The 27373-nt window shown below is 37.9% G+C and overlaps 1 protein-coding gene across 1 annotated transcript in view; it reads left to right on the top strand.

Moving 5' to 3' along the window:
- Nucleotides 1-27373, top strand: part of LOC129762449 (protein timeless homolog) — a 223112-nt gene that overhangs the window by 186145 nt on the left and 9594 nt on the right. Inside the window, exon 14 of the mRNA XM_055760706.1 lies at nucleotides 25355-26079. Coding sequence (XP_055616681.1) covers nucleotides 25355-26079 — 725 coding nt within the window. The remainder of the gene's footprint in view (nucleotides 1-25354; nucleotides 26080-27373) is intronic.

Genomic DNA, 27373 nt, shown 5'->3' with positions numbered 1-27373 from the left:
GATTGCTTCAAAGTTCGTCTTGTTATATTCCGGTACTTCTTCATACTCCCAGTCGATGGGCAATTGTCTATTATGTATAAAGATTGAGTATTCAATTGCTGTGTGAAATTTTTCATTTTTCCAAAGAGGAGTCATGGACTCATTCACACAAAAGTCGTCGGTGATGTCAGTAAATAATAGGTCTAGATAATATTTTTGGAAATTTTTTACATGATTTATTTGGTTAAGACCGAGATGTGCAATTTCGTCAAATATATATTGTAGGGTTTCATTTTCCCCGACGACTGGGAGTAGAATGCATTCATTATCATTATCGGGAATGAAGTCTACTTTATTTTGATTGAAGTCGCCATAGATATGCAATTTCACTTCTGGTTCTAGTGTTTCTGCAATTCGATTTGCCGTCTGAAAAAATAATTCATACGACATTTTATTTTCATGTTCGGGTGGGAAATACACAGAAGCAAATATGTGTACTTCGCCAGCTATAGATAATTTTGCCCATACATGCTCAAATTCTTTATGTTTTTCGGTTATAAGTTCCTCAGAAGTGAAATTTGCATTAATGGCAATGAGGACCCCTCCTCCAGACTTCTTCTGAGATAACGATAAGTTGCGGTCGTGCCGGAATACGTTAAAATTATTTCCAAAAACTTCTTCGCTTCTTACGCTTTCGTCCCAGCTAGTTTCAGTTGCAAGAATTACATTGAAAGAAGCAGGTAAAAGATTTTGATGAATTTCCTTCATTTTTGCTGGGCTTTTCATGCGATTGAAGTTTTGACAGTATATCAAAATTTCAGTCGCATTCTGTTGAGAAGGCGGAGAAGTTTTTGAAAGACTAATTCTACTTACTTTACTGTTTTGATTTTTTCGACTACTATTTCCCTCTAAGGGGCGCGTCAACGTCGTTGAAAATTTAGCGGACTGTAGAACTTTGTAGATGCTTCCCTAGCATGTTGTAGCCGTTGCGTGTGTTCACTGGACAGGAATGCTCGGTGTGATGTGAGGTCTGCCAAGGCGTCAATGCGTGAAACTCCCAGCTCTTCGTGTACTTCCAGGAAAATTTCACGCAAAAGGTTTGTGTCTGTTGGTAGACCTTCAGCTGCGAGCATTACTGATGCACTAGTTCTTGTAATTCCACGAATACAAACAGCCGTTGTTTGGTCGTGGAGGAAGGACAGATACGTCCTCACTGTGTCCATTATTTTCGAGTCCCGTAGGCGTGCCTTCAAAAAGCGTCTGTCGCCGGCAGCAGATTGCTCCGTAATTCTTATTATAGGAGGTCGCATTGGGTCCAGAAGAGGAGAGCCTTCTCCAGGTGCTGAATTCGATTCCACAAGTGTTAGCGGAGTGGAATTTGCGTTTGACGTTGATTGGGTGCTGTTGTAATGCGGCTGATTTTCTGCTCGGTACGGGTTGATTGTTTCGCCCTTCCTGAAATTGATGTATTTCGGGACCGAGAGGCCAGCAATTGGATGGTCGGTATTTGATGGTGGGCCAGCAAACTGCACTTTTGCTGAGGCCAGCAGTTCCTTATCCGATTTATCGGCGCGTCTGTGTTGATTTTTGTTATTCGCATTGTTGCGAATGTGCTGGCTGTTGTTGCGTGCAGTTTGCTTTCTTAGCTTTCTGTTGAATTTTGCTTTGTCGGCTGCTTTTTCTTGAAGCCTACGAATTCGTTGTTTGGCATCAAATTCCGACCAGTCCGGTTTCCAATGCCATTTATGGTCAAAGCGGCGCCATCCTGGAGAAGTGTGGTTTTCCTTCGTATGGACTATTTTGATGGATGCGCCTTTCGCCTTTCGTCGCGGTTAGGAGCCTTCTGAACCTTGTATGTACGCAGGCCCTCCCGCTGCTTGGTTCGCTGGACGATTGAACTTGACAAATTCAGCTTATTGGCGACATCCCGGACCGAACTTCTCGGATCACGTCTAAACTGCTTAACTACGCGCTTGTGATCTTTTTCACTGATGGAGCATCCATTTTTGCCGTTCTTCACCTTCCGGTCGATGGTTAGGTTCTCGAAGTATCGTTTTAGTACTCTGCTGACCATGGATTGAACGATTCCCAGCATCCTACCGATGTCCCAATGTGACAATTCCCGATTTTCTCAAAATGAGTGCGCAGGATTAATTCACGACGCTCTTTTTCGATCGACGACATTTTTCCAAATTTACGAAAAATACAGTGAAGCATGGCCAACGTGATCTATACACTCTTATCTGATTATAAACGAAAGCTGAAGAAGATATAATTACTAAAAATTAAATTTCTATAGCGTTTTTTCCGTGATGCAATTTGATGTGACATACCCTTTATGTATAATGTCGTTATTATTTGCAATATCAAAATAAACCCATATGTATTGTAATCATAACTTGCTGTGCTATTAATAACAACATTTATGGTCGTATTCCACCAATGATGACAAATGTGTAATTTACGAATGAAGCTTCGCCATAGAAACTGGATATTGAATAAAAAAATTAAAATGTGGTAAAAACATCACTTGAAATATTTTAAAGCATTTTCATCGAAATAAATTGAATGATACAATAATTTCTACGACTAGGTAATGTATGTACGCTTAAAAAACAACATGAAAATATGATTTCTGAATAATTTTTTTTTTCGAACACACCCCGTAAAAAGCCATTTTTTTTAATACCCTCTGTTGGTATTGTATCTAGAATTCACAAGGTAATAAAACGTTAACCTCAATTAGTTTCTAGTAATTAACTTTTTGGTTGCCGAAGAAATTAACACCAAACTTAATTTTTTTAGTGTTACATATATCCCATGCCAAGCCGATATAGTGGTTCTCAGATCTTCGTGTAAATTGGTAGTTTTAGTTCTTATCGTAAAATATTAGATCCTATTCCATTTTAAATCTAGTGTTTCCCCTTTTTTCCAAAAATATTTTTTTTCAAAAATTCATATCTTTTGAACTACTAAACCGATTCAGATGATCGACATATCAAATTGGCCAGTTAGCTAGTCTTTTTTGAATAAATACTACACTTGCAAAAACAAAATTTTGCTTTCTTAATTATTGATCTTATTTGTTCTTTATAGTTTTCATTGTCCAAGGAAGGGCGCTATACTTTTTCATATTTTTTCTCGAAAGCTGATGATTTTTTAGATAACATAAAAAAATATATATAAATATATGTATATATATATATATATATATATATATATATATATATATATATATATATATATATATATATATATATATATATATATATATATATATATATATATATATATATATATATATATATATATATATATATATATATATATATATATATATATATATATATAGGTTCTCGAAGTATCCTTTTAGTACTCTGCTGACCATGGATTGAACGATTCCCAGCATCCTACCGATGTCCCAATGTGACAACTCCGGATTCTCGAAATGAGTGCGCAGGATTAATTCACGACGCTCTTTTTCGATCGACGGCATTTTTCCAAATTTACGAAAAATAGACAGTGAAGCATGGCCAACGTGATCTATACACTCTTATCTGATTATAAGCGAAAGCTATATTTTTTTAATGCGAAAGCAAAAGCAACGTGATGAAATATATATATATATATATATATATATATATATATATATATATATATATATATATATATATATATATATATATATATATATATATATATATATATATATATATATATATATATATATATATATAGAAATGGAAAACCCTATATATACGGACGGATTTTGGTCGTCATGGACGGCCCACAGAGCACACAATCGCTAATGTAGTGCGTAAATTCGAACAAACTGGATCCGTAGCGGATATTGTGAGACCTGTGCATCATCGTTATGTGCGTTCGGCCGAAAATATTGCTGCTGTTGCTGCCAGTGTGGAGGATGACCCGAATGTTCCGATTCCAAGGCGTGCTCAGCAATTGGGCTTGTCAAACAGATCATTGTGGCGAATTTTGCATTTGGACTTGCACCTACATCCATATAAAGTCCAACTGGTACAAAAATTAGAGCGTGGTAACCATGGAATGCGTCGGGCATACGTCGATTGGGTGAACGAACAACAGCAGCAAAATGCTGAATTTTCGCATCAAATTTTCTTCATCGATGAGGCACATTTAGAGCTCGGTGGCTAAGTGAACACCCAAAATTTCCGTATATGGGGCTCAGAAAATCCACACGTGATTGTTGAGAGGCTATTGCATCCGCCAAAAGTCACCGTTAGGTGCACATTATGGTCTGGTGGAGTCATCGGGCCGTATTTCTTTGAAAATGAGAACGGCGAGACGGTAACTGTGAATGGTGAGTGCTATGGCCGCATGTTAACCGATTTTTTTGCCACAAATTGAAGATATGGATACGGATGACATGTGGTTTCAGCAGGACGGCGCCACGTGCCACACAACACGACCGAACATGGTCATATTGCGAACGAAATTTGAGGGACGCATAATTTCGCGTTTTGGTGATGCCAATTGGTCGTCCAGATCATGCGATTTGAACCCGCTAGACTTTTTTTTTTGTGGGGTTATGCGAAAGACCGTGTCTATGCCAACTCTCCGCAAACTCTTGAACATTTGAAAACAACATTCGTGAAGTTATGACCGAGATACCGCCCCATATGTGCCGAAAAGTCATCGAAAATTACCTGTTCCGGATCAAGGTGTGCGAAGAAGCCCTAGGTGGACATTTGAATGATGTTGTATTTCACACATAATGGCATAAACCAAACTTTAATTTGAAATAAAAGTTTCGTTGAAATTCGAAATCTAAGTGTGTTTTATTTCAATTTACTTTCGGAATTTAAAGTTGGAAAACCCTGTATATAGTCTAGTCGCATAGTATGATCGAAACAAAAATTCTTTTTTTTTCGCAAGTGCAATATTTTTCCAAAAAATTCTAGCTCATTGGCTTTAGTTTGATATATCGATCATCTCGGTTGAAATTATAACTCGAAAAAGAAAAAAGAACACATCTGATTTTGAGTAAAAAATTTAAATGTGTAAAAATCCCCTGTTTTCAGGAAAAAATATAGAAAATTATAGCGCCGTCGGTCCCGAAACCATGTGAACAATAAAAAAATGGATACAATCAATAAATACGCAAAGAAAATCAAATTTCATGCAAGTTTGGTATTTTTCAAAAAAAGACTAGCTAATTAACTTCAATTTGATGTGTCAATCATCTGAACCGGCTTAGTGGTTCAAAAGTTATGAGTTTATAAAAATCATTTTTGGGAAAAGTGAAAAAAAATCGAATCGAATCGAATCGAAAATAATACGGGTTCAATGTTTTACCATAACGAAAACAAGCTACCAATTTTCACGAAAATCTGAAAGCCACTAAAGGGTGTGTCACATAAAATTGCATCACGGAAAAAACGCTGTAGAAATTTTATTTTTAGGAATTATATCTTCAGCTTTCGCTTATAATCAGATAAGAGTGTATAGATCACGTTGGACATGCTTCACTGTCAATTTTTCGTAAATTTGGAAAAATGTCGTCGAACGAAAAAGAGCGTCGTGAATTAATCTTGTGCACTCATTTCGAGAATCCGGAGTTGTCACATCGGGACATCGGTAAGATGCTGGGAATCGTCCAATTCTCGGTCAGCAGAGTACTAAAACGATACTTCGAGAACCTAACCATCGACCGGAAGGTGAAGAACGGCAAAAATGGATGCTCCGTCAGTGAAAAAGATCACAAGCGCGTAGTTAAGCAGTTTAGACGTGATCCGAGAAGTTCGGTCCGGGATGTCGCCAATAAGCTGAATTTGTCAAGTTCAATCGTCCAGCGAACCAAGCAGCGGGAGGGCCTGCGTACATACAAGGTTCAGAAGGCTCCTAACCGCGACGAAAGGCGAAAGGCGCATCCATCAAAATAGTCCATACGAAGGAAAACCACACTTCTCCAGGATGGCGCCGCTTTGACCATAAATGGCATTGGAAACCGGACTGGTCGGAATTTGATGCCAAACAACGAATTCGTAGGCTTCAAGAAAAAGCAGCCGACAAAGCAAAATTCAACAGAAAGCGAAGAAAGCAAACTGCACGCAACAACAGCCAGCACATTCGCAACAATGCGAATAACAAAAATCAACACAGACGCGCCGATAAATCGGATAAGGAACTGCTGGCCTCAGCAAAAGTGCAGTTTGCTGGCCCACCATCAAATACCGACCATCCAATTGCTGGCCTCTCGGTCCCGAAATACATCAATTTCAGGAAGGGCGAAACAATCAACCCGTACCGAGCAGAAAATCAGCCGCATTACAACAGCACCCAATCAACGTCAAACGCAAATTCCACTCCGCTAACACTTGTGGAATCGAATTCAGCACCTGGAGAAGGCTCTCCTCTTCTGGACCCAATGCGACCTCCTATAATAAGAATTACGGAGCAATCTGCTGCCGGCGACAGACGCTTTATGAAGGCACGCCTACGGGACTCGAAAATAATGGACACAGTGAGGACGTATCTGTCCTTCCTCCACGACCAAACAACGGCTGTTTGTATTCGTGGAATTACAAGAACTAGTGCATCAGTAATGCTCGCAGCTGAAGGTCTACCAACAGACACAAACCTTTTGCGTGAAATTTTCCTGGAAGTACACGAAGAGCTGGGAGTTTCACGCATTGACGCCTTGGCAGACCTCACATCACACCGAGCATTCCTGTCCAGTGAACACACGCTACGGCTACAACATGCTAGGGAAGCATCTACAAAGTTCTACAGTCCGCTAAATTTTCAACGACGTTGACGCGCCCCTTAGAGGGAAATAGTAGTCGAAAAAATCAAAACAGTAAAGTAAGTAGAATTAGTCTTTCAAAAACTTCTCCGCCTTCTCAACAGAATGCGACTGAAATTTTGATATACTGTCAAAACTTCAATCGCATGAAAAGCCCAGCAAAAATGAAGGAAATTCATCAAAATCTTTTACCCGCTTCTTTCAATGTAATTCTTGCAACTGAAACTAGCTGGGACGAAAGCGTAAGAAGCGAAGAAGTTTTTGGAAATAATTTTAACGTATTCCGGCACGACCGCAACTTATCGTTATCTCAGAAGAAGTCTGGAGGAGGGGTCCTCATTGCCATTAATGCAAATTTCACTTCTGGGGAACTTATAACCGAAAAACATAAAGAATTTGAGCATGTATGGGCAAAATTATCTATAGCTGGCGAAGTACACATATTTGCTTCTGTGTATTTCCCACCCGAACATGCAAATAAAAAGTCGTATGAATTATTTTTTCAGACGGCAAATCGAATTGCAGAAACACTAGAACCAGAAGTGAAATTGCATATCTATGGCGACTTCAATCAAAATAAAGTAGACTTCATTCCCGATAATGATAATGAATGCATTCTACTCCCAGTCGTCGGGGAAAATGAAACCCTACAATATATATTTGACGAAATTGCACATCTAGGTCCAAATAAATCATGTAAAAAATTTCCAAAAATATTATCTAGACCTATTATTCACTAACATCACCGACGACTTTTGTATGAATGAGTCTATGACTCCTCTTTGGAAAAATGAAAAATTTCACACAGCAATTGAATACTCAATCTTTATACATAATAGACAATTGCCCATCGACTGGGAGTATGAAGAAGTACCGGAATATAACAAGACGAACTTCGAAGCAATCAAATGTAGCCTGCAAGCCATAGAATGGCAAACTTCATTAAACAGCGAACGAGATGTCAACTTAACTGTACATATTCTTCACGAAATTCTGAATAACATAATATCAGAATTTGTGCCGAAGAAAAGAAGACGAAGAAATTCAACCAGCAAATATCCTATTTGGTTTAACGTTCAAATAAGAAATCTAAAGAATAAAAAACAAAAAGCACATAAAAAATACAAAATAGATAAAAGTCATCAAAATTTGCTTGAATATCAAAATATTTCCTAAGAATTAAATTTTGCAATTAAAAGTGCACACGAAGAGTACAATAGAAAGGTCGAAACTGAAGTCAAATCATGCCCGAAGAAATTCTTTAATTACGTAAAGTCTAAGCTCAAAAGCAATAACTTCCCATCGCAGATGCATCTCGATGAGGATGTGAGGAATTCTTCGAACGAAATTTGTAATCTCTTTGCAAATTTCTTTCAGGAAGTATATACCACATTTTCCGAAGAAAATCGCGATCGGAACTACTTTTCATTTTTACCGGATTATCCAAATGACATATCGGTGAACTATCTTTCACAACAGGAAATATGCCATGCACTAAAAACAATTAGACGGAACAAAAGGACCAGGACCTGACGGAATAGCACCTATATTCCTAAAGAACCTGGCTGAGGAACTCACCCTTCCCTTACATTGCATTTTCAATATGTCACTACAAACTGGAATATTCCCAGAAAAATGGAAACAATCTTTTTTGGTACCTATCTTTAAATCAGGCGCTAAATCTGACGTACGTAATTATCGTGGAATTGCCATTATCTCTTGCATTCCTAAACTATTCGAAGCAATAGTCAACGAAAAAGTCTTCCAACAAGTAAAGAATAGAATTACGTGTATGCAACATGGCTTCTTCAAAGGCCGTTCAACTGCAACTAATCTGTTGGCTTTTGTGACTTTTATTTTGAATGCAATGGAAAATGGCAAACACGTAGAAACTCTTTACACTGACTTCAGTAAAGCATTTGACCGCATCGACATTCCATTACTACTCTTCAAATTGCAGAAAATAGGAATGGAACAAAGACTCTTAAACTGGCTCAATTCTTATCTAACAAACCGTGAACAAATTGTTCATTTTCAAAATTCTCTTTCAAATCCAGTAAAAGTCACATCGGGAGTCCCACAAGGCTCTCATCTTGGTCCTCTTCTTTTCATTCTGTACGTTAATGACATCTCCTTCGTTCTCAAGCGTATCAATGTACTTGTGTATGCCGACGACATGAAGCTTTTCGCGGAAATTGGAAATGAAAACGACATCGAAGCATTTCGAAACGAAATACATGTATTCCATACTTGGTGTGATAAAAATCTACTAACACTGAATGTGCAAAAGTGCAACTCTATAACATTTAGCAGAAAAAAACATGTACCAAATATTGTAATATGTCTTGGAAATCAAAATGTAGAAAAATGTGAAATAGTTAGAGATCTAGGCGTCGTCCTGGACTGTAAACTCACATTCATAGAACACTACAACTCTGTAATAAATAAGGCGAATAGTGTGTTAAGTTTTGTCAAACGCTTCTCACATAACTTCCAGGACCCATACACAATAAAGCTTTTATATATTACATATGTAAGGCCTATTCTGGAATACTGTAACATCGTTTGGAACCCGTATATGGTCGTACATGAAGAACGCATTGAGTCAGTCCAGAAACAGTTTCTTCTATTTGCACTTCGTAAACTCAACTGGACCTCATTTCCACTTCCTTCATATGAAGCACGCTGCATGCTCATAAACATCCAAACACTAAAAGAACGCCATGAATTTGCAATGCTTTCTTTTGTTAATGACCTAATTTCGCAACGAGTACAGTCAGCTGAATTACTAGAAAAACTAAATTTCTATGTACCTAGGCGTCAACTAAGAACGCGAAATTTGTTTCTAACCAAAACATCCAGAACAAATTATGCAAATAACGCCCCTATCGATCGCATGATGCGTATATACAATCAGCACTGCGAAATAATTGACACAACAATGAATAAAAAACAGCTAAAAAGAAACATGTACCGCAAAAATAATATTTAACCTAAGAAAACATTGTAACATTAGTGTATAAGTGTGTAGTCTACATTTGTTTGACGAAATGAATAAATAAATAAATAAGCTGAATTTGTCAAGTTCATTCGTCCAGCGGACCAAGCAGCGGGAGGGCCTGCGTACATACAAGGTTCAGAAGGCTCCTAACCGCGACGAAAGGCAAAACATGGTGGGGAAGACGCGAGCCCGGAAGCTGTACACCGAAATGCTGACGAAGCCGCATTGCCTGGTAATGGACGACGAAACCTACGTCAAAGCGGACTTTCGTCAGCTGCCGGGCATGTTGTTCTTCTCCGCAGAGGACAAATTCAGCGTTCCGGAGGAGATTCGCAAGCAGAAACTATCCAAGTTTGCCAAAAAGTACATGGTGTGGCAAGCGATCTGCTCTTGCGGAAAGCGGAGCGCCCCCTTCGTGATGACCAGCACGGTAAACGGGCAGGTTTACCTTAAGGAGTGCCTACAGAAGCGCTTACTACCACTATTGAAGCAGCACGAGGGCCCGACCATCTTCTGGCCGGATCTCGCTTCGTGACACTATTCAAAGGACGTGTTGGAGTGGTACGAAGCCAACGGGGTCACCTTCCCGCCTAAAGCGCCGGAGCTTCGCCCAATAGAGAAATATTGGGCGATTATGAAGCAGGCCCTCCGGAAGAACCCATAAATTGTCAAATCGGAGGCGGACTTCAAGAGAAAATGGATTTCTGTTAAAAAAAAACTACAACCTGACGTTGTACAGAATCTTATGGACGGGGTAAAGAGAAAGGTGCGAGCATACGGGCTTGGGCTCGAAGTATGAATAAAAAGAAAATGCCAAAAGTTGTTTAATAGTTTTTATTTTACTGTCTAAAATTTTCAAAAGGATCGGTCTACTGGGTGAATTTCTACAGCGTTTTTTCCGTGATGCAATTTGATGTGACACACCCTTTATATCAGTTCGGCATGGAATGGCTGAAGTAATACAACGATAGTTCACAAATTTCAAAGCTCGCGTTTTTCTTGTTGTTTTTCATGTCTTTGAGTGCGGCTATAATAATAATTGGCATTACTGCATTTGGATTGATGCTACAAAATATAAGTATCATTAACTTCCTTGAATAGTGAATGTGACATTAGGCTGTCAAAAAAGTCCTGCGGTATTTTTTTTTTTAATTTTCATTTGTTCATAAAATTAGTTACAATCATCTGTTTTAAGTCAAATATGCGCCGTTTTGTTCGATGACTTGACCCAACGAGATGCCAACTTCATAATACCCCTGTTATAGAAGCTCGCTTCCTTATTGGCAAAAAACTCGGATAGCCAATTTCCACAGGCCTCTTTTGTGGCTAGCTTCTGACTACCTAGCTCGTTCGCCATGGACAAAAACAGGTGGTAGTCACTTGGTGCAAGGTCCGGACTATACGGCGGATGCAAAAGAACCTCCCATCCGAGCTCCCGGAGCTTCTGGCGCGTCACCAAAGAAGTGTGTGGCCTGGCGTTGTCCTGATGGAAGACAATGCGGCCTCTGTTTATCAAAGATGGCCTCTTCTTCATGAGTGCTACCTTCAAGCGGTCCAGTTGTTGGCAGTACAGGTCCGAATTGAGCGTTTGGCCATCGGGAAGCAGCTCATAATAGATTATTCCTTGTCAATCCCACCAAACACACAGCAGAACCTTCCTGGCCGTTAATGAGGCCACCGTCTGAGCCGCTTCATAACATAACATAACATAACAGCATTCAATTATGACGGATGACTGCTTTTTGATTGGCGCGTGCTCCAACTAGCGAACCGCCAATTAAATAGCACTTCAACTAAAAAAGCGCCAATAAGCGAATGTGTACTGTAAAATTGTAAAAAATATATAAAAAAACATACAATCGAAGACTCTTTTTGTCGTTTGAGTTTGGTTTTTTAAGTTACTACTAGGCATATTTGCGGATTAATAGAAAGATATGATATGTTGATCCTTGGAATAAATTTGAAAGTTAAGAATTGGAAAAAAAATATAAAATTCATGTTAATGGAGACGACTTTTGTGTACAGCACATGCCACTTGGGCCTTTTAAGTATTATTAAGTAAGTAAGATTTCTTCCAAAACGTCATAACTTTTCAACCATTGAGTCGATTTCAAAAATCGACAAATCAAATAAAATCTTATTCTTCTATGAATAAAATTCAATCGTTCATTCAAACAAACTCAGAAATTAAATAATACAGAAAAACTTTAATTATAAAGCTTAGAAAATTTTCCACGTTTCGCTCTTCCATACCAGATTTCTATCTTGTCGCAATTTTAAACCTCTCAAATTGAATTGTCAAAATGATAGGTCAAAAGCCGAAAAACAGAAAAAATTTACAAATAATGGGGGGTAAATAATAAAGCAAAGGATGATATGAATTTCATAACCATCTCAAAAAAAAATTTGAAAAAATGGGTGGGTTATATCTATGATATAACCGCAAGGTTGACGTGGGACTTCCTTAGGTTAGCAATCATTTGTTTGTATTGATTACATTTTTGATTGAATGAAACAATTTCCGAATTCAATTGAATTCAACATATTTGCTTTGTGAGTAAAAAGATTGTGTAGTGCCTTGTGAGGTCAATTCATGCATTGTGATAAATTATGTACTTCGTTGCAAGTAAATTTAATGACAGTCCTTTCACGTTTGGTATGATGACATCTTGGTTTTGAAGTCTGTGTTAAGGAAACAAATTTCAGTCGGAACAAAAATGCCCCCCACTTGCATGAATTTGTAATGCCAATTTCCCCACGCTCCTTGGATTTAAAGTTTGTTAGGGAAACACATTCCAGTCGAAACTAAATTACCCCCGACTTTCATGTATTTGCAAAGCGGATTCCCACAGACACATTGATTCGAAGTCCGTGTTAGAGAAACACAGCTCGGTTGGAACAAAAATACCCCCTACTTGCATGTATGTTTGTTAAGCGGATTCCCGCAGGTACACTGATTTTGAAGTCTGTGTTCGGGAAACCGTAAATCGGGCCAATCAAAACTAGGCAGTTAGAGCGTTTAGATAACGCTTGACATTTCACAGTTATTCAATTGTTTATCTAATGAAAAATAACATTTTATTAATTGCGATAGAAACGTAGAAATATTCCGTATCAATTGATGCAAACATCTTTCGCAACATGAGTAAAAAATGTTCGAGTTATAAGCATTTGGAATCTTTCATTTTTTCCTGTATGTTCTGTGTTTGGGTTTTCATTTTACCCCCTATATACTCCGGTTAGACGTAGTCCCAAGTCAAGAAAAAACATTTCTTTTTTGATTTCTCTTTCAAATTTTGATAAAATTACACTGAATAGTTGAAAAAGGGCAATATTAATACTTGAATAAACTTATGTAATTATAAACATGTTTATATAAACCTTCCCATCTTAGCATTCTTCATTAAAGACCTTGCGTCAAGACAGCTAGAAATCCATACACTCTCAAATCAAGTGTGCCTGAAAAAATTATATTCTTCACGTAAACAAGCGATGAAAATGTGGACACTTTTTAGTCAGTGAATTGTATGGAGTTCCACTGCTGTGTTCAAACTCTTGTTGATTATATGTGTCATTATGACAGCTGTCATTTGTTTTGTGTTCAGTTTGCCATTTGGAGCTAGGGAAGTAGGTCAGAACCGAGCTAATAAACGCCGTCTCGTTAGGTCACCTACAAGTGTGTTTTCCTTTACTAGCTATTATAGAAAGGCTGAAATTGAGCCATCCTTGGGAGAGAATATAAAGAGTCCATACGGGCAGCTGGACGTGACAGAAGGCTTAGTTTCAAGAAGTTTCAATATTGTCCATTAAGGCAAATAATTCAAACAATCATCAATCATTTGCTTATCCACCTAATATCGCTGGGCTCCAGAGGGGGAACATAATGGCAATGTGAAAGACTTCAATCAAAGGCGACCAGCGACCAGCAGCTATCGCTTTGAACTGTGGTCGCTAGAGGATCCACCAGCTCGAAACTCCGCCTGCAGTCGTTGGAGTGTCGACCTTCACCTGAATCTCATCCAGAATAACTTGGCACAGTACTTTGAGAACAGTACATAACAGAATTATACATTGCCATTGTCGTATATAGACGGCTCTTCCTCCTTGGGAACCTTAATAATGATGTTTACGATGTTTGTACGACGAGTGCATGGTCGGCTCATACGTCGGATTGGTGATTCAGTCTCCTGCAATAATGGAGCTTCCGTGCTTGCGCAAGTGAATGCGTCTGTTTCAAAGCCCTTTGTTGCTGGTTGACTATCGGCAGTTCGAGCAACTGTTTGTACCAGCGTTTTAACTGGCTTATGAGGTCGGTTAACAATTGATCAGTTACGACCTTTATAGGCGTCTTTTTATTCATCATAGCTCCATTAAGTTGTCGTGAACTTTCATACAGGGAACAGATGTCACCGGTTGGGTCTTTCGCCTTCGCTGGCTAGGGAATCAGCCCACGCTTTCTTGTTTTGTCTACACAAGCGCTTAACTTCCCACTCGAGTACATGGTACCGTCGTTGACACTTCGGGTTTCGCCCGTTCTATCGCATCTTTGGCGTCCCTCCGTTTCTCTATTGTTCTGACATCAGAGATTGTGTATTGAATCGATAACCCACGTTTTTCTCCCGCCGCTACACCTTCACCACACGAAATATTGAACCCAGTCAACCCGCACTGGCTATAGTGCATCCGCTACTTCTGATTCACCTTTGCACTGTTGAGCATTCCCCCTTATTCCACGCGACGAGTGACATGAGAGCAAAGTTTCTCGCTTCATTGTGGAAGTTACCTTACTTTCCAACTTCTTTTTGATGCCCGAGTCGATAACATATGAGGACACGACTTATCAAGGAATCAAGGAATCAAGTTTTCGTTCCTCTTTATATGGACGTGTGTATGCGGCTACAAAGTTAGAATCAGGGGGAAATGGAAATGTGGATTGAAGTCAGTTGAATGAAGAGGCAGATTTGTATTCATTAGTCGAGTCAGTTAAAATAACCACTGACTGGACTAGTTCACCAGTCATCCTCGCTAGTCAACGCTAGTCAATTTATTTTCTAGTCTAGTCATTTTTGACGTAGAACTACGTCTTTCTGGAAGGGTGCCAAATCAGAAAACTGGTCACGTTTTTGTGAAATAAAGTTAACGATAATAACTATTTTCACAGCAAACAAATTCTGATACTTTGCACACCAATGAAATTGGAAATTCTCTAAGGTTTGTTTGATATACTATACAATACAATCCACTAATACCTAAACAGCATAAATTAATGAAAACTGGAAGCATTCTCATTTTCCCATACATTTGTTCTGCCGATTTGTGTGCATTCCCGAACAGAGCTGTCAATAACGAGAAACTGATACATTCGTTTCTGCCCGTTTTCAACATATTTGGTTTAAATAAGCCATCTGCGATTTGAAGCTACAAAGTTTAAAGCCTCTCAAAAACAAAGAATGGAATGGAATTGAAGCTACACCACTTCTCGTTTGGTGGTCATCGAAGCAACACGACTGCCGCAGAGCGTCGAGTGGGAGAGGATTGTTTTCTTGTTGGGTGAAGGAAGAGTATAGAATAGAGTTTCTTTCCACAAGGGCCCTTCTCAAGGCTAGAGGCGGAAACCAAAAATAGGATAGAATGAAAACACAGATGCGAGTGAGCTAGCACAACACAACGAGCGGATATCATTCATGCCTAATGCTGATTTCACACACATACACACACAGCTCGATACACGGAGAGGAAACCCTCTGTAGCGAGGTGTGCTACGACAAAGAAGAGCAGCATACGAAATTTTTTTGTACCAGTGCGGATATGGAAGAGTATCCAGATTTTTGGAATATAGATATTACTGTTGAATGTTGTGGGGTTCGATCACATCTGAAGCAGAATAAAGGAGCAAAAGGGTTCATAGTTTGTGATCGATATATGAGTGGGAAAGAGAAAGTCTGATGCGAGTTGAACCAAATAAACGAGAAGTGCTGATAGCTTTCGACTCTTTCGAGTCTACTGAAGTAATAAAAAACTAAATAGCTAAAAAGTTATTACAAAAATTTCGATGCATTCTAAAATAATATCCGAAGTGATAAACAAGTGGATTGAATAATATAATTCCGTAGTTCTACGTCGAAAACTGCGGTCGTGTCCAAGATACAACCCATTAATTTTTTTGTTGGCGGCGACTGCCGTAGAGTCGGTGATAAATGAGTCACCTTCGAAGATTTCGGGCCCTGGTGTTGGACATTAGCTTTCTAAATTTTTCGGAATAAGAAACGTTGCGACTGACAGTCAACAACACGATTACCGTAAGACCGGAATCTCTAATCCAAACATTACACTAAGAATACTTGTCGGTTTTATTATGAGCAGATGAGAAATTGTTACAGAAAACAATCTCTGAGGCACCCGGTGGTTATGCTTATGAATTGTAACCGCAATGTTCTTTATCTAAGATTTGTATTGTCTAAGAAAACTGAATACCGTGAATGTCATAATTTCAAAATGATTATATAACAACACGTTGTTTTCCTATTCTTCTAATTGTGTCATGTAAAAAGCTCCACAAAGAGTCTACGCAATACATCTTATTCATGAGGAACGGCATTACACTGTACAATTGCTACTTTAGGTTGACAGCAATGAATTGTGTTGAGCATGGAAAAATGCGCTGATTGTGCCCTTTCGGTCCACCCTTGGTTGCAAAATAGTACTGTTGGAGCTCAAGCAAAACAAGAACATCCAGCATGTATATATGTACGAACCGGGAGAACATCTATCACTGTCACGGGAATAAGTTTCTGCTGGCGAAAACGAATTTAGCGAATTTTCTAGCGGACAGGGTAGTTCTTTTTTTTTGCTGCACACGCCCTCACTTCGGGGTTGCTCACACAGTAAAGACCATATCTCGCGAAAGTTCCTCTTTGTGCAATACAATGCATTAATTTTGTTACCAACAAATAACTGCCTCCACAGCAATACGCGATGCCATGCCCCCATATGTGTTTTGATGTAGTTTGTTTTTTTTTTGCCTCAGAAATCGTGTTTATCTGAATACCATTAGATTTTAACTCAAATCGTTTGTCATGTCAAAGCGATAATTTCAACAAATAATAGTAGGAAGCAACTTAATTCCTCGAACAAAACGTGACGTTGAATAAAAGAATTGAACGGAAATGTTAATAATGATAAATAATATAATCTACACGTTGAACGGTTTTGAAGGAAAAACATCATACTAATCACCTTATTCCTGTTACTTTTTACCCTTCATATGTTTGATGACTCACGAAAATTTAAATTCAAAAAATGTCAGGGAATATCAGGGAATTTCGTCAGTCTGAAAAAAATTAAATTTCTCCAATTAGAATTTTGATTATTGCAGTAAATAGAAAGTTAATGATAGCAAAACAATGTATTGGACTAATTGGACTCTGATGGTTTTCCAGTACACTTAAACCTGTTTTTGTGCGATTTTTTTTTTGTTGCGATTTTCTGTTCTTGTGCGGTTTTTTTTGCGATTTTTTTTTTGTGCGGTGTATGAAAAGAAGCAGATTTGACGAAGTTATCGTCCATTTAGTTTTTTTTTCGATGCCATCGATATAAATATGCCATCGAAACCGCGCAACCGAAAAGGCAAAGTGTCCCATCGCAAAGCAGGGAAACAAATAGAAATTGAACGGTGAATGGCGTGGATTTGAGTTATTTTCTTGGGGGAAGCTTTTTTTATGTGGTCCCTATCTACCGCACAAAAAAAGGTTTTTTTCAAAATGTGTACCGAACACGATTTTTTAAAGCTGCTGGTGAAGTTTTGCACGATTTTTTATGCGACTTATTTGTGCGGTCCCTATCCCCCGCACAAAAAAAGGTTTGCCTGTATATGTTGTTTGCCTATAGGTGAAGTTAGTTTTTTCGAAGGGTAAACATCGCAAAAGTGGACGGCTTTTCGCGCTGCTTTTGCAGGCATTTGGCAGATATGTTCCCGGGAGCAAGCAGATAGAGAGGTACGATATAATCATAAAGTTATTTAGATATCCTTCCACGACTGTCAACTGAAGCGAAAGTATGGGATGTTTTGGGGATTTTCATGGTTTTTTTTATAAAAAATGATTTCTATGCTCCAGAAAAAATATTATCTGTAACAGCACAATTTTTGGAAAGGACAGGTTTGAGGAACTCGTTTGGAAACCCCAATGTTAGGAGGAGCATCAATAAAAATGTTGAGCTAGTTACTTCAACGAATTCGAAATTCTCATTCTTAGAGAAGCAAAATCTCTGGAAGTGAAACGATTATTTTTAGAAAACGCACAAAAGGGAGCCGAAAGATTTCAAGATAAAGCATTTCTTTGAAAGCGTAATACAGGTCGGACTCGATTATCCAGAGGATTTGATTTTTTTTCACTCCAGATAATCGAATCCTCCGGATAATCGAGTCAAAACATTTTTTTCTTTATTTGCTTTTTCGCATGAATTTTATTTTTGATTCATCCCCTTAAAGTCAAAAACACCTTTCTCCATTTCACCATTAATTTATCCAGATTCTCTCGGGAGGTGATAGACGATCATCTTTGATGAAAAAAAACAGAGTTACAGATTTTTTTTTGTTTCGGACTCTGTTGCTTCAAACTGGCTGATTAATGATCAGTTGCACCCCAATAGGAAGTACCCGTGTCGGCCACACATACATAGTACTGGAGACTGCAACATCCCAATTATGAGAATCTTTGTAATACTAATCTCGAGCCAACCGCGAGTTATCGGTTACATATTACTAACATAGTCGTAAGACAAAAATTGTCAAAATATTGAACTCCCGGCCCGTCAGGCTAACGCCATATGTGCCTTGATAAAATATATATGTTGGAAAAAAAATCGATATAAACAATTCCTGGTGAAAATTCACGCGGCGACCTTTTCGAATTTATGTTGTTCATAGTGTAGTGTATTCTCCAAATCAAGCCATTTTTTTACGCCGGCCAAATTGAATTTTTCAAGATTATGGAATACGCAGTTTTATAATGACAGTAGAATTGAATGTATGTTCCAAATTTCAGATCAATCATTCAACAGGAACGGGGTCAATTTTATATTAATATGGGACAACCCAACAAACATTCAAACATACATAAAAACAGGTCAAGCTAAATGAAACATTCAAAAAGTAATCAGTTGTTTGGGGACTGCGGCCATCTTTAAATTGGATTTTTCATTATCTGCTATGTACTACTAGTCGAGAACTTTCTTTTGATACATTTTTGGGCATTTTTCATAAATAACTGTGTTCTACTAGTCAAGCCTTTTCATTTGATACCCATATTGATGGGGTTCTGAGAAAATAGGTAATCCGCCATTTTGTAGTGGCCACCATCTTAGATTTACATTTTTCATAAATAACTGTATTCTACTAGTCAAGCCCTTTCATTTGATACCCATATTGATGGGGTTCTGAAAAATATATATATGGGGTCATTATGTGGTGGTGGCCATTATGTGGTGGTGGCCATTTTGGATTTGAATTTTTCATAAATAACTGTATTCTACTAGTCAAGACCTTTCATTAGATACCCATATTGATGGGATTCTGAGAAAATATGAAATCCGTTATTTTTTAGTGGCTGCCATCTTAGATTTGCATTTTTCATAAATAACCGTATTCTACTAGTCATGCCCTTTCATTTGATACCCATATTGATGGGGTTGTAAAAAAATATATATGGCGCCATCTTGCGGTAGCGGTTATTTTGGATTTGCATTTTTCATAAATAACTGTGTTCTACTAGTCAAGCCCTTTCATTTAATACCCATATTGATGGTGTTGTGAGAAAATATGCAATCCGCCATTTTATAGTAGCCGCCATCTTAGATTTGCATTTTTCATAGATAACTGCATTCTACTAGTCAAGCCCTTTCTTTTGATACCCATATTAGCTATCCAATATAGAATTATTATACAAATTATTCAAAATTTCCGAAAATCAAAAATAAAATACTCCGGATAATTGGAGGCGATCTGGCGTAGTGGTAACATCCATGCCTCTCACGCTAAAGGTCACGAGTTCAATTCTCACTCCCGACATTCTTCCAAAAATGGAAGTAAAAGTGACGGGCCAGCCAAATGAGTTGAAAGTCACTATAATACAGGTAAAAAAAAACTCCGGATAATCGAATCTAAAATTCCGGATAATCGAATCCCGGATAATTGAGTCTCCGGATAATCGAGTCCGACCTGTAGTTTCATGAAATTGATAACTCCCAACGTAAAATGGGAGATTCTATATGAAAATTTTGCAATTCATTCACGAATGAAACTACAAATCAATAATACGAGAGAATACGAGAAATACAGTGGCACAAAAATGAAAAGATTAAAAAAATATTCAAAGAGATTTTGAACATTTGCTGAGGTCGGTTAGGTTCTGCTGGAATGAATTGGATTTCGCTGGTTCGTTAGTTACTAATCCCGAGTTACCGTGGGTAATTGGTGTTACTAACTTCAGGCTTAGTTTAGGTTAACCCCTTCGCGTACGATTTAATTTTCGAAAGAGCGGACCAAATGCAAATTCTGAATTGTAAATGGTAAAAATGGAATAAATCAAAGAAAAGGGAAAAACCAAAATAACTCATTCTGTACTAGTGTTTAAGACTCCTTCAAGATAACTTTGAACTGTATTGATAAATCCATTTTTTACATATTTCACGCCATTTCTCAGGCGTCGTTAACTCAATAAAAAATCACAAACAATTTATTTATTGGAAGATCCACTGTCCACTGTGTGTATGGACATCTACTAACTATTTTTAAATGTAAACGTAAAATAAAAAAAATAAAATAAAAGATCATCTGTTCATCCATTTATAGTAGATTCTTACCTTTTCTAGCATTTAACATGGAAACAGCAAACAAAAAAAGTCAAAATAACTACAAAAACATAAAAAATAACTCATGCCTTTTTTTTTACGAAATTAGGTAACACAAACATTTTATCGCTGATTTCGACAGTCACTTTTTTCCAAATGCTAAGTATTATAAATTATAGATTGTATCGATACGTGTAAATCAGCGGTGCCGTCATTTGGGGGCAAATTTATCACCGAGGTGAAATTGATCAGACGTACTATTGAAAATAAACTGAAATTTTCGAAGGTATTATTCAATTCAATATATTAGGCTGTCAAAAAAGTATTTCCGGTATTTCCGCGAGGTGTCGTTGTAAGCGCGTAGTTCTAGTTGTATTCATTGTATCGAGTCATACTATATCTTGTTGGAAAGGTATTTTAATATAGTCCTTGACAGTGTTTTGTTTGGTTATGTCGTTCGTGAGTTATAGTGTCTCAAATATGGAGCAAAATAAAGAGAAAATCCGACATATTTTACAGTACTACTATGACAAAGGCAAAAATGCATCTCAAGCTGCCAATAAAATTTGTGCAGTTTATGGACCCGATACAGTTTCAATTTCCACCGCACAACGATGGTTTCAGCGTTTTCGTTCTGGTGTAGAGGTCGTCGAAGATGCGCCACGCTCCGGAAGACCTGTCGTCGAAAATTGCGACAAAATCGCTGAATTAGCCGAGAAAGACCGGCATAGTAGCAGCCGTAGCATCGGCCAAGAGCTTTGGTGACGCGCCAGAAGCTCCGGGAGCTCGGATGGGAGGTTCTTTTGCATCCGCCGTATAGTCCGGACCTTGCACCAAGTGACTACCACCTGTTTTTGTCCATGGCGAACGAGCTAGGTAGTCAGAAGTTAGCCACAAAAGAGGCCTGTGAAAATTGGCTATCTGAGTTTTTTGCCAATAAGGAAGCGAGCTTCTATAACAGGGGTATTATGAAGTTGGCATCTCGTTGGGAACAAGTCATCGAACAAAACGGCGCATATTTGACTTAAAACAGATGATTGTAACTAATTTTATGAACAAATGAAAATTCAAAAAAAATACCGCAGGAATTTTTTGACAGCCTAATAATACTTTTTTATGTGAAATATTCAATAATCACCTGTAGATTTTTTTTCGTTAGTGGTTCTCATAGAATCGTTTATTAAATTTGATAAAAGTTAATCTTTTTCTGGACCGTATTTTCGTTTTCATTTTTAAGCATGGCAAAGAAACATTTTTTCAACAAATAAAAACGATATTAATAGACGTTGAACATATTAATTCACACCCAGCTTATTCTATGCGACATATCGAATTTCATGGTTTGTCGATACTAGCTCATTGGTGATCATGCCAAGGGTTTATGGCCGCAGTATGATAACCCGAACGGTCCAGAATGAACTGCAGCTCAAACTTTAGATTGAGATATGAGAAAGGCACGACTACTTCTTTAGGTGGATTAAATCAGCTTTGATATCTTCAAACATTTGAATTATCGATCTAACGTTTTGTGACCTAAGCACCAGTACTGGTTTTAAAAATAATTAGGTATAATTTCATCAAAACATTTCGGAAATATTTACATTTTTCTGAAAATCGTGATCAATTTGTCCCTGGTTTACGGTACTCAACCTTTTTTTTCTCGGAGGGGCCACAAACACGTGTTAGTCATGGTGCCGCGGGCCGCAAACAAAAATAATAAATGTTAAATATGTCTAAGACACAACCACATTGTTCATTGTTGTTTCGTGAAAAGTGACAGTTTTGTTCCATATCACAAAATATTAGACTCGTATTTATTTTTTCATTAAGATGTCCATTTCCATTTTAGAGTGAATCAACTTTTTCCCCTTTTTTTTCCAAAAATTCATAACTTTTGAACTGAACCGATTCAAATGATCGACTTACCAAATTAAAGCCAATTAGCTAGTCTTTTTTGAAAAGATTTGTTTCCGTAATTATTGATTGCATATGTTTTTTATAGTTTACATGGTCTCGGGACCAAGAACGCCATATTGTTTTATATTTTTTCTTAGCAGCTGAGGTTTTTTCACATAACATATCTAAATACCAGAGAGGTGTTTTTTTTCGTTCTTGAGTTATGATTTGTCTCCACTTGTCCACTGGTCCACTTGTGTCTTGGTGGACCATTTGGCTGCAAGGACCTTGTCGGGACCGTATTGGCTCTGTGGCGGACGAGACTGAATATTGGTGTTCGGTTGACATTGCAATTTATTTAACTTATATCTGTAAATGAAATCAGTTGGTTTTTTTTGCTTAACTGATTTCAATGTCGATAAAAAAATCTTTTAGATAACTCGTCCGATTCAAACCTCTGTAGGGGAAGAAGGCTGGATCATCATCATCTTTGATTACTTCGGATATTAATTTCGAATGCATCAAAACTTTTAAAATATCTCTTTAGTTTTGGTGGCACTAAAAAGGATCGGTTTGCGTAGATTTGTAGAAGCAGTTGAAGATGGGTGATGATTAATTTATTCTTGTTCTCGCGAGAACAATACAAGAGATTTATGTCCTAATTGCCAACGCAGGAATTGTATGCATAGGGAATATTCTTCTCGCGCTAGACACTGTGCGGTGCGATTACACCATCGTTATATGTTTGATAACCCATTAAATTAACAATTTGTATGTATGGTTCAGTTATACACAACCTATTTCCTTAAACGCTATGAAAACCGACGCAGTATGTCCTGTTTAATATCTCTCTTCTGTTTTGCTCCTGCCCGTCATTGTAAGCTCTGCATTATGCTTACTTCGCGCGTATTCTGAGAATGCATTCCGAGGCGAAAAATTCTGAACGTCCGTTCAAAACGGTAGCAAAATAGAAAGTGAGGATGACCAGTACGAGCAAAATATTTATAGTGCCTCCCGACGATACACATCAACCGCTGACCAATCTTGACTTCGATGGACTTTCAAGCATATTTAAAGATTTTTTTTGTGATTTCACTAATGTTTTTAGATTTTTTTGATTTCAATAGTTTGCTTTTTTGAGCTATAAAAAAATTTTTTTTGAGTCACAAAGTAACAAACATCACCCATACAACTTTTATCGTTCGAAAGTGATTGTCATATAATTTCGTTCAGTCGGCAAAGAGATATTCCCGCATGCAATGCTCTCGTTTTTGAAGTTTAAAACTTACGCCCCAGTACAGATGCAGAAATGGTGTGGTACAAAACTACAGAAACACTCTCCACAAGACGGCATAAAAAATCGACGCCTCCACCGAACAAAATTGCACCACTGTCTACGATATCTATCGTTCATTCTTCGTTTGTATCAAGCAAAATTGCTGTGCCTGACATCGGCATTGAGAAAAACTACTGTCTACTAGCTGCAGCGAGACTGTGAATAATGATGATCATGGTTTAAATTATAGAGGCTTTTAAATTTATCAGTTTATTCGCTTCTAGCCTTGGAGAAAGGAAACTAAACTAATCTCTCGGCCATGAGAACGGGTATTTGGAAAATCTCGCTGCCGTCTGGTCACTAGACTGATGACTGATGATGATGAATGCTGTGAAATCACGAATAACGTGTTTATACTTAATAAATTTCAAAACGGGTGAAGGTCTAATTGCAATATTTTATCTGTCCACATTGTCCGTAGAAGTTGCTATTTCTATTTCATAAATAGATTTCTACTTCTCGTACGTCAAAAAATAGTTAATGTGTTCTTAGATTTTCTTTATTGTTACATATAAAGAATAGATTCAAATAAAGTAACACCATATGTGGCAACCAGAAGAGCAGGTTGAATATAATTGCTGTAAATGATTTTAAAATGAAGCCTATACTGCACAGAATGTCATGGTTATCATTATTCAATTATTTCTAACATTAAAGTGTAGTAAATTTTCGTTTGAAAATAAAGTGGTCGGAATTTGAGACTGTTCGGCATTTGAGACAAAACGGTACTTATCAGCCGAGTTCGGATGCCTTTATTTCTTGAAGACAGTGATCCGCAAACAAAAGAAAACTACCTCGAATTGGATATCAGATTTCTATTTTTTGATTTTATGATTTTCTCTCTTGGCTTGATCTGATTGGACGTCATTCAAAATGCTTGATCTGGATCGTATTTAAAATACCTCAAACTTGTTCTCGTTGCCAATAATGTTATTCATATCAATAAATAAAATATGATAATAAAAGATATTAATGTTTGATGAGGAACATCCCCCTTTGGGAAATGTTTTCTTCTTCCTACTCAGGTCAACTGTCACGAAGACGTTCACGATTCGGACTCTCAAAAGCAAACTCGTGTATTTGTTTGTAGTAAGCTTCAAGCTGAAATTAGTATTATTCATAAATTCATAATTGCATGACATAGTTTTAGGTTTCTTACATTTTTAGTCTTCACGTAAACTGTCCGTATTGAGTATTTATATAAATTGTAAGTTAAAAACAATAGTTTGCCAAAGAAAATCTACAATGAATTCAGCGCGAGCACTTTATAAAGTTTATATTTTGATGTCTAGCAAAGCTGACAGTTCACATGACAGTTACGCTACTCAGTGTAACGTGCTTCTTTCGAGGGAGTTTCGAAGGTAGATGGATTAACAATTTCGCTACCGTTACTTGCTGACCGGTTGTCGTTCGTAACATCAACTGTGCAGCGTAAACCGAAAATGTATTCTAAAATTTTGTCTAGTATCTATAGACTAATTTTCTCTGCTTTCTTTTCTTTCCCTATCAGATGTCATTGATTGGATATTGGACAATTTGATAGATAAAACGCGCACACGTCGCTCAGTTATCAAAAAGCTCAAGGAGCTCGGATTAATATTCAAAGCACCGACGAAGAAAAGTAATGCTGCTGCTTTGAACAAAAATCTCTGGTCACAGAAGCAAGACGATCAATTGAGACAACTGTACGAAGAACATCGCCTGAACGAAAATGTACTTTCCATTATAACCGGTGAGTTCGACGGTGTGCGGTCCAAGCAAGCGATAGTGAACCGTATGGTCACAATCGGACTGATTGCGGATAAATCCGAAGTGAAACCACGAAAATTTCGCTCGAAGAAATCGTCAGCGGCAAATGAGGGAATGAGCACTGAGGATTCGATGTCCGATGAGGACAGCGACCAAGAATCCAATATTCCTGTGAAGGCAACTAAAGCCGCCAAACCATCGAAAACGAAGACAACGGTTAAAAAGAAATGTGTGCCCACAAAAACGTCACTCAATACGAAGCGATTGCGCAATTTGCTGGCGGAAATCGAAGAATCTATGAAGGAAGCCATCGAATGGTTAGCGGAATCTTTCTCGGAAGCATGCGACGACTATGAGGCCGGCTCCGAGGATCCGGATGATGGGGTACCCCTTGTACCTATCATGACACCACAGCGAGATGCTTTGGAGAATACACAGTTCAAAGAGTTGTTGAAAGAACTAGGCGTTGCCGCTCCACACGAAAACGTAAGTAGTACGGCTTTCACTTGGTACAGAAATTGCATTTGATATCAAAAGCTGTGATAAATTCAAAATTGAATGATTTGAATTTTCTCTCAGCAACCATGCCTGCTCGGAAAATCTTTCATTACCTACGAGGGTTAATTATTTTATCTGTTAACAAATAAATAAGAGGGTAGACAGATAAGAATTTCACATACATTAGTAGAAGACAAACTAAATAAACTTCAAAAGCGCGCCTGGTGGCATTGGGAGTACTATTTCTCTTCCAAACATCTTCACGGTATGAAGGCGCTGCTTGCCAACGCGATTTAAACAACGCACTGTTCCGAATCTTTAAGTGTTGAGAAAACGAATCCCCATGATATTAATTGTCGTTTGCAGGCTGTTTATTGTGACTATACTGTTGATTGGTCTACTGTAAACCGATGGGTAATAAAATTTCGTGATTAATTATTGTCAAAACACGCAGCAGACGATCAATCGCTGCCTCACAGAGGATAATCGTCGCAAAGTCGTCGAAAATGCAGTATAGACAGACATTGAAACACCTCCGACGTCGAGTCCATTTTCTTGCAACACGACAACGCTCATCCACACACTTTGCGTGCGACTGGAGATGCCTGAAAAACCTGAAGTTCGAACACCCTCCTTATTCTTCTTCCGACCTTGCTCTTTGCGATTTATATTTTTTTTCTGTACTTAAGAGATACCTTAAGTGTAATCATTACGGCTCGGACAATGAGGTGAAGGTAGCTATCGCATTCTGGGTCCGAAAAAAGTTGGAAGAATTTTTCAGTGATGGTATGTGTTACGGGAGAAAATCGACGACTGGTAGACTCGAAACTGGAATCGAACACTTCCCGAACACTCCCCTTTTGGTACTTCGATCGACCAAACACTTCAATTTAAGAACACTAGATGGTTCCCAATCTCACTATTTCACTTCGCTCATTCGCAACTGAACCATGTACTGAACATTCCGTGTCCTATTTATACGGTACACTCTACAGTAAATTCTATTGTTGCTTTTTTGCTCGTTTATTCTAGAATATTTGCTATAAACAATGGTGCTTTGTATTATAGCAGGTTCGTTTCCATTCGTTCCTGATCTTGACAATGTGATTGTTATTGTTTTGATGCTTCAATGTTATTGTTTTTACTTGTAATCGCGAATGTTCATGATAGAACGGGTAAGTACCTAACAATAAGATTATGCATTAATTATTCTTGCGTTTTCCAGTTGCGAATCCAGGATATGTTGCAGAATTCATCATGTGAAGTGTGTGTGTGTTTTTGT

Source organism: Toxorhynchites rutilus, chromosome 1 (assembly GCF_029784135.1).
Source record: "Toxorhynchites rutilus septentrionalis strain SRP chromosome 1, ASM2978413v1, whole genome shotgun sequence".
Taxonomy (NCBI): Eukaryota; Metazoa; Arthropoda; class Insecta; order Diptera; family Culicidae; genus Toxorhynchites; species Toxorhynchites rutilus.
This window is presented reverse-complemented; position numbering and strand designations above follow the sequence as displayed.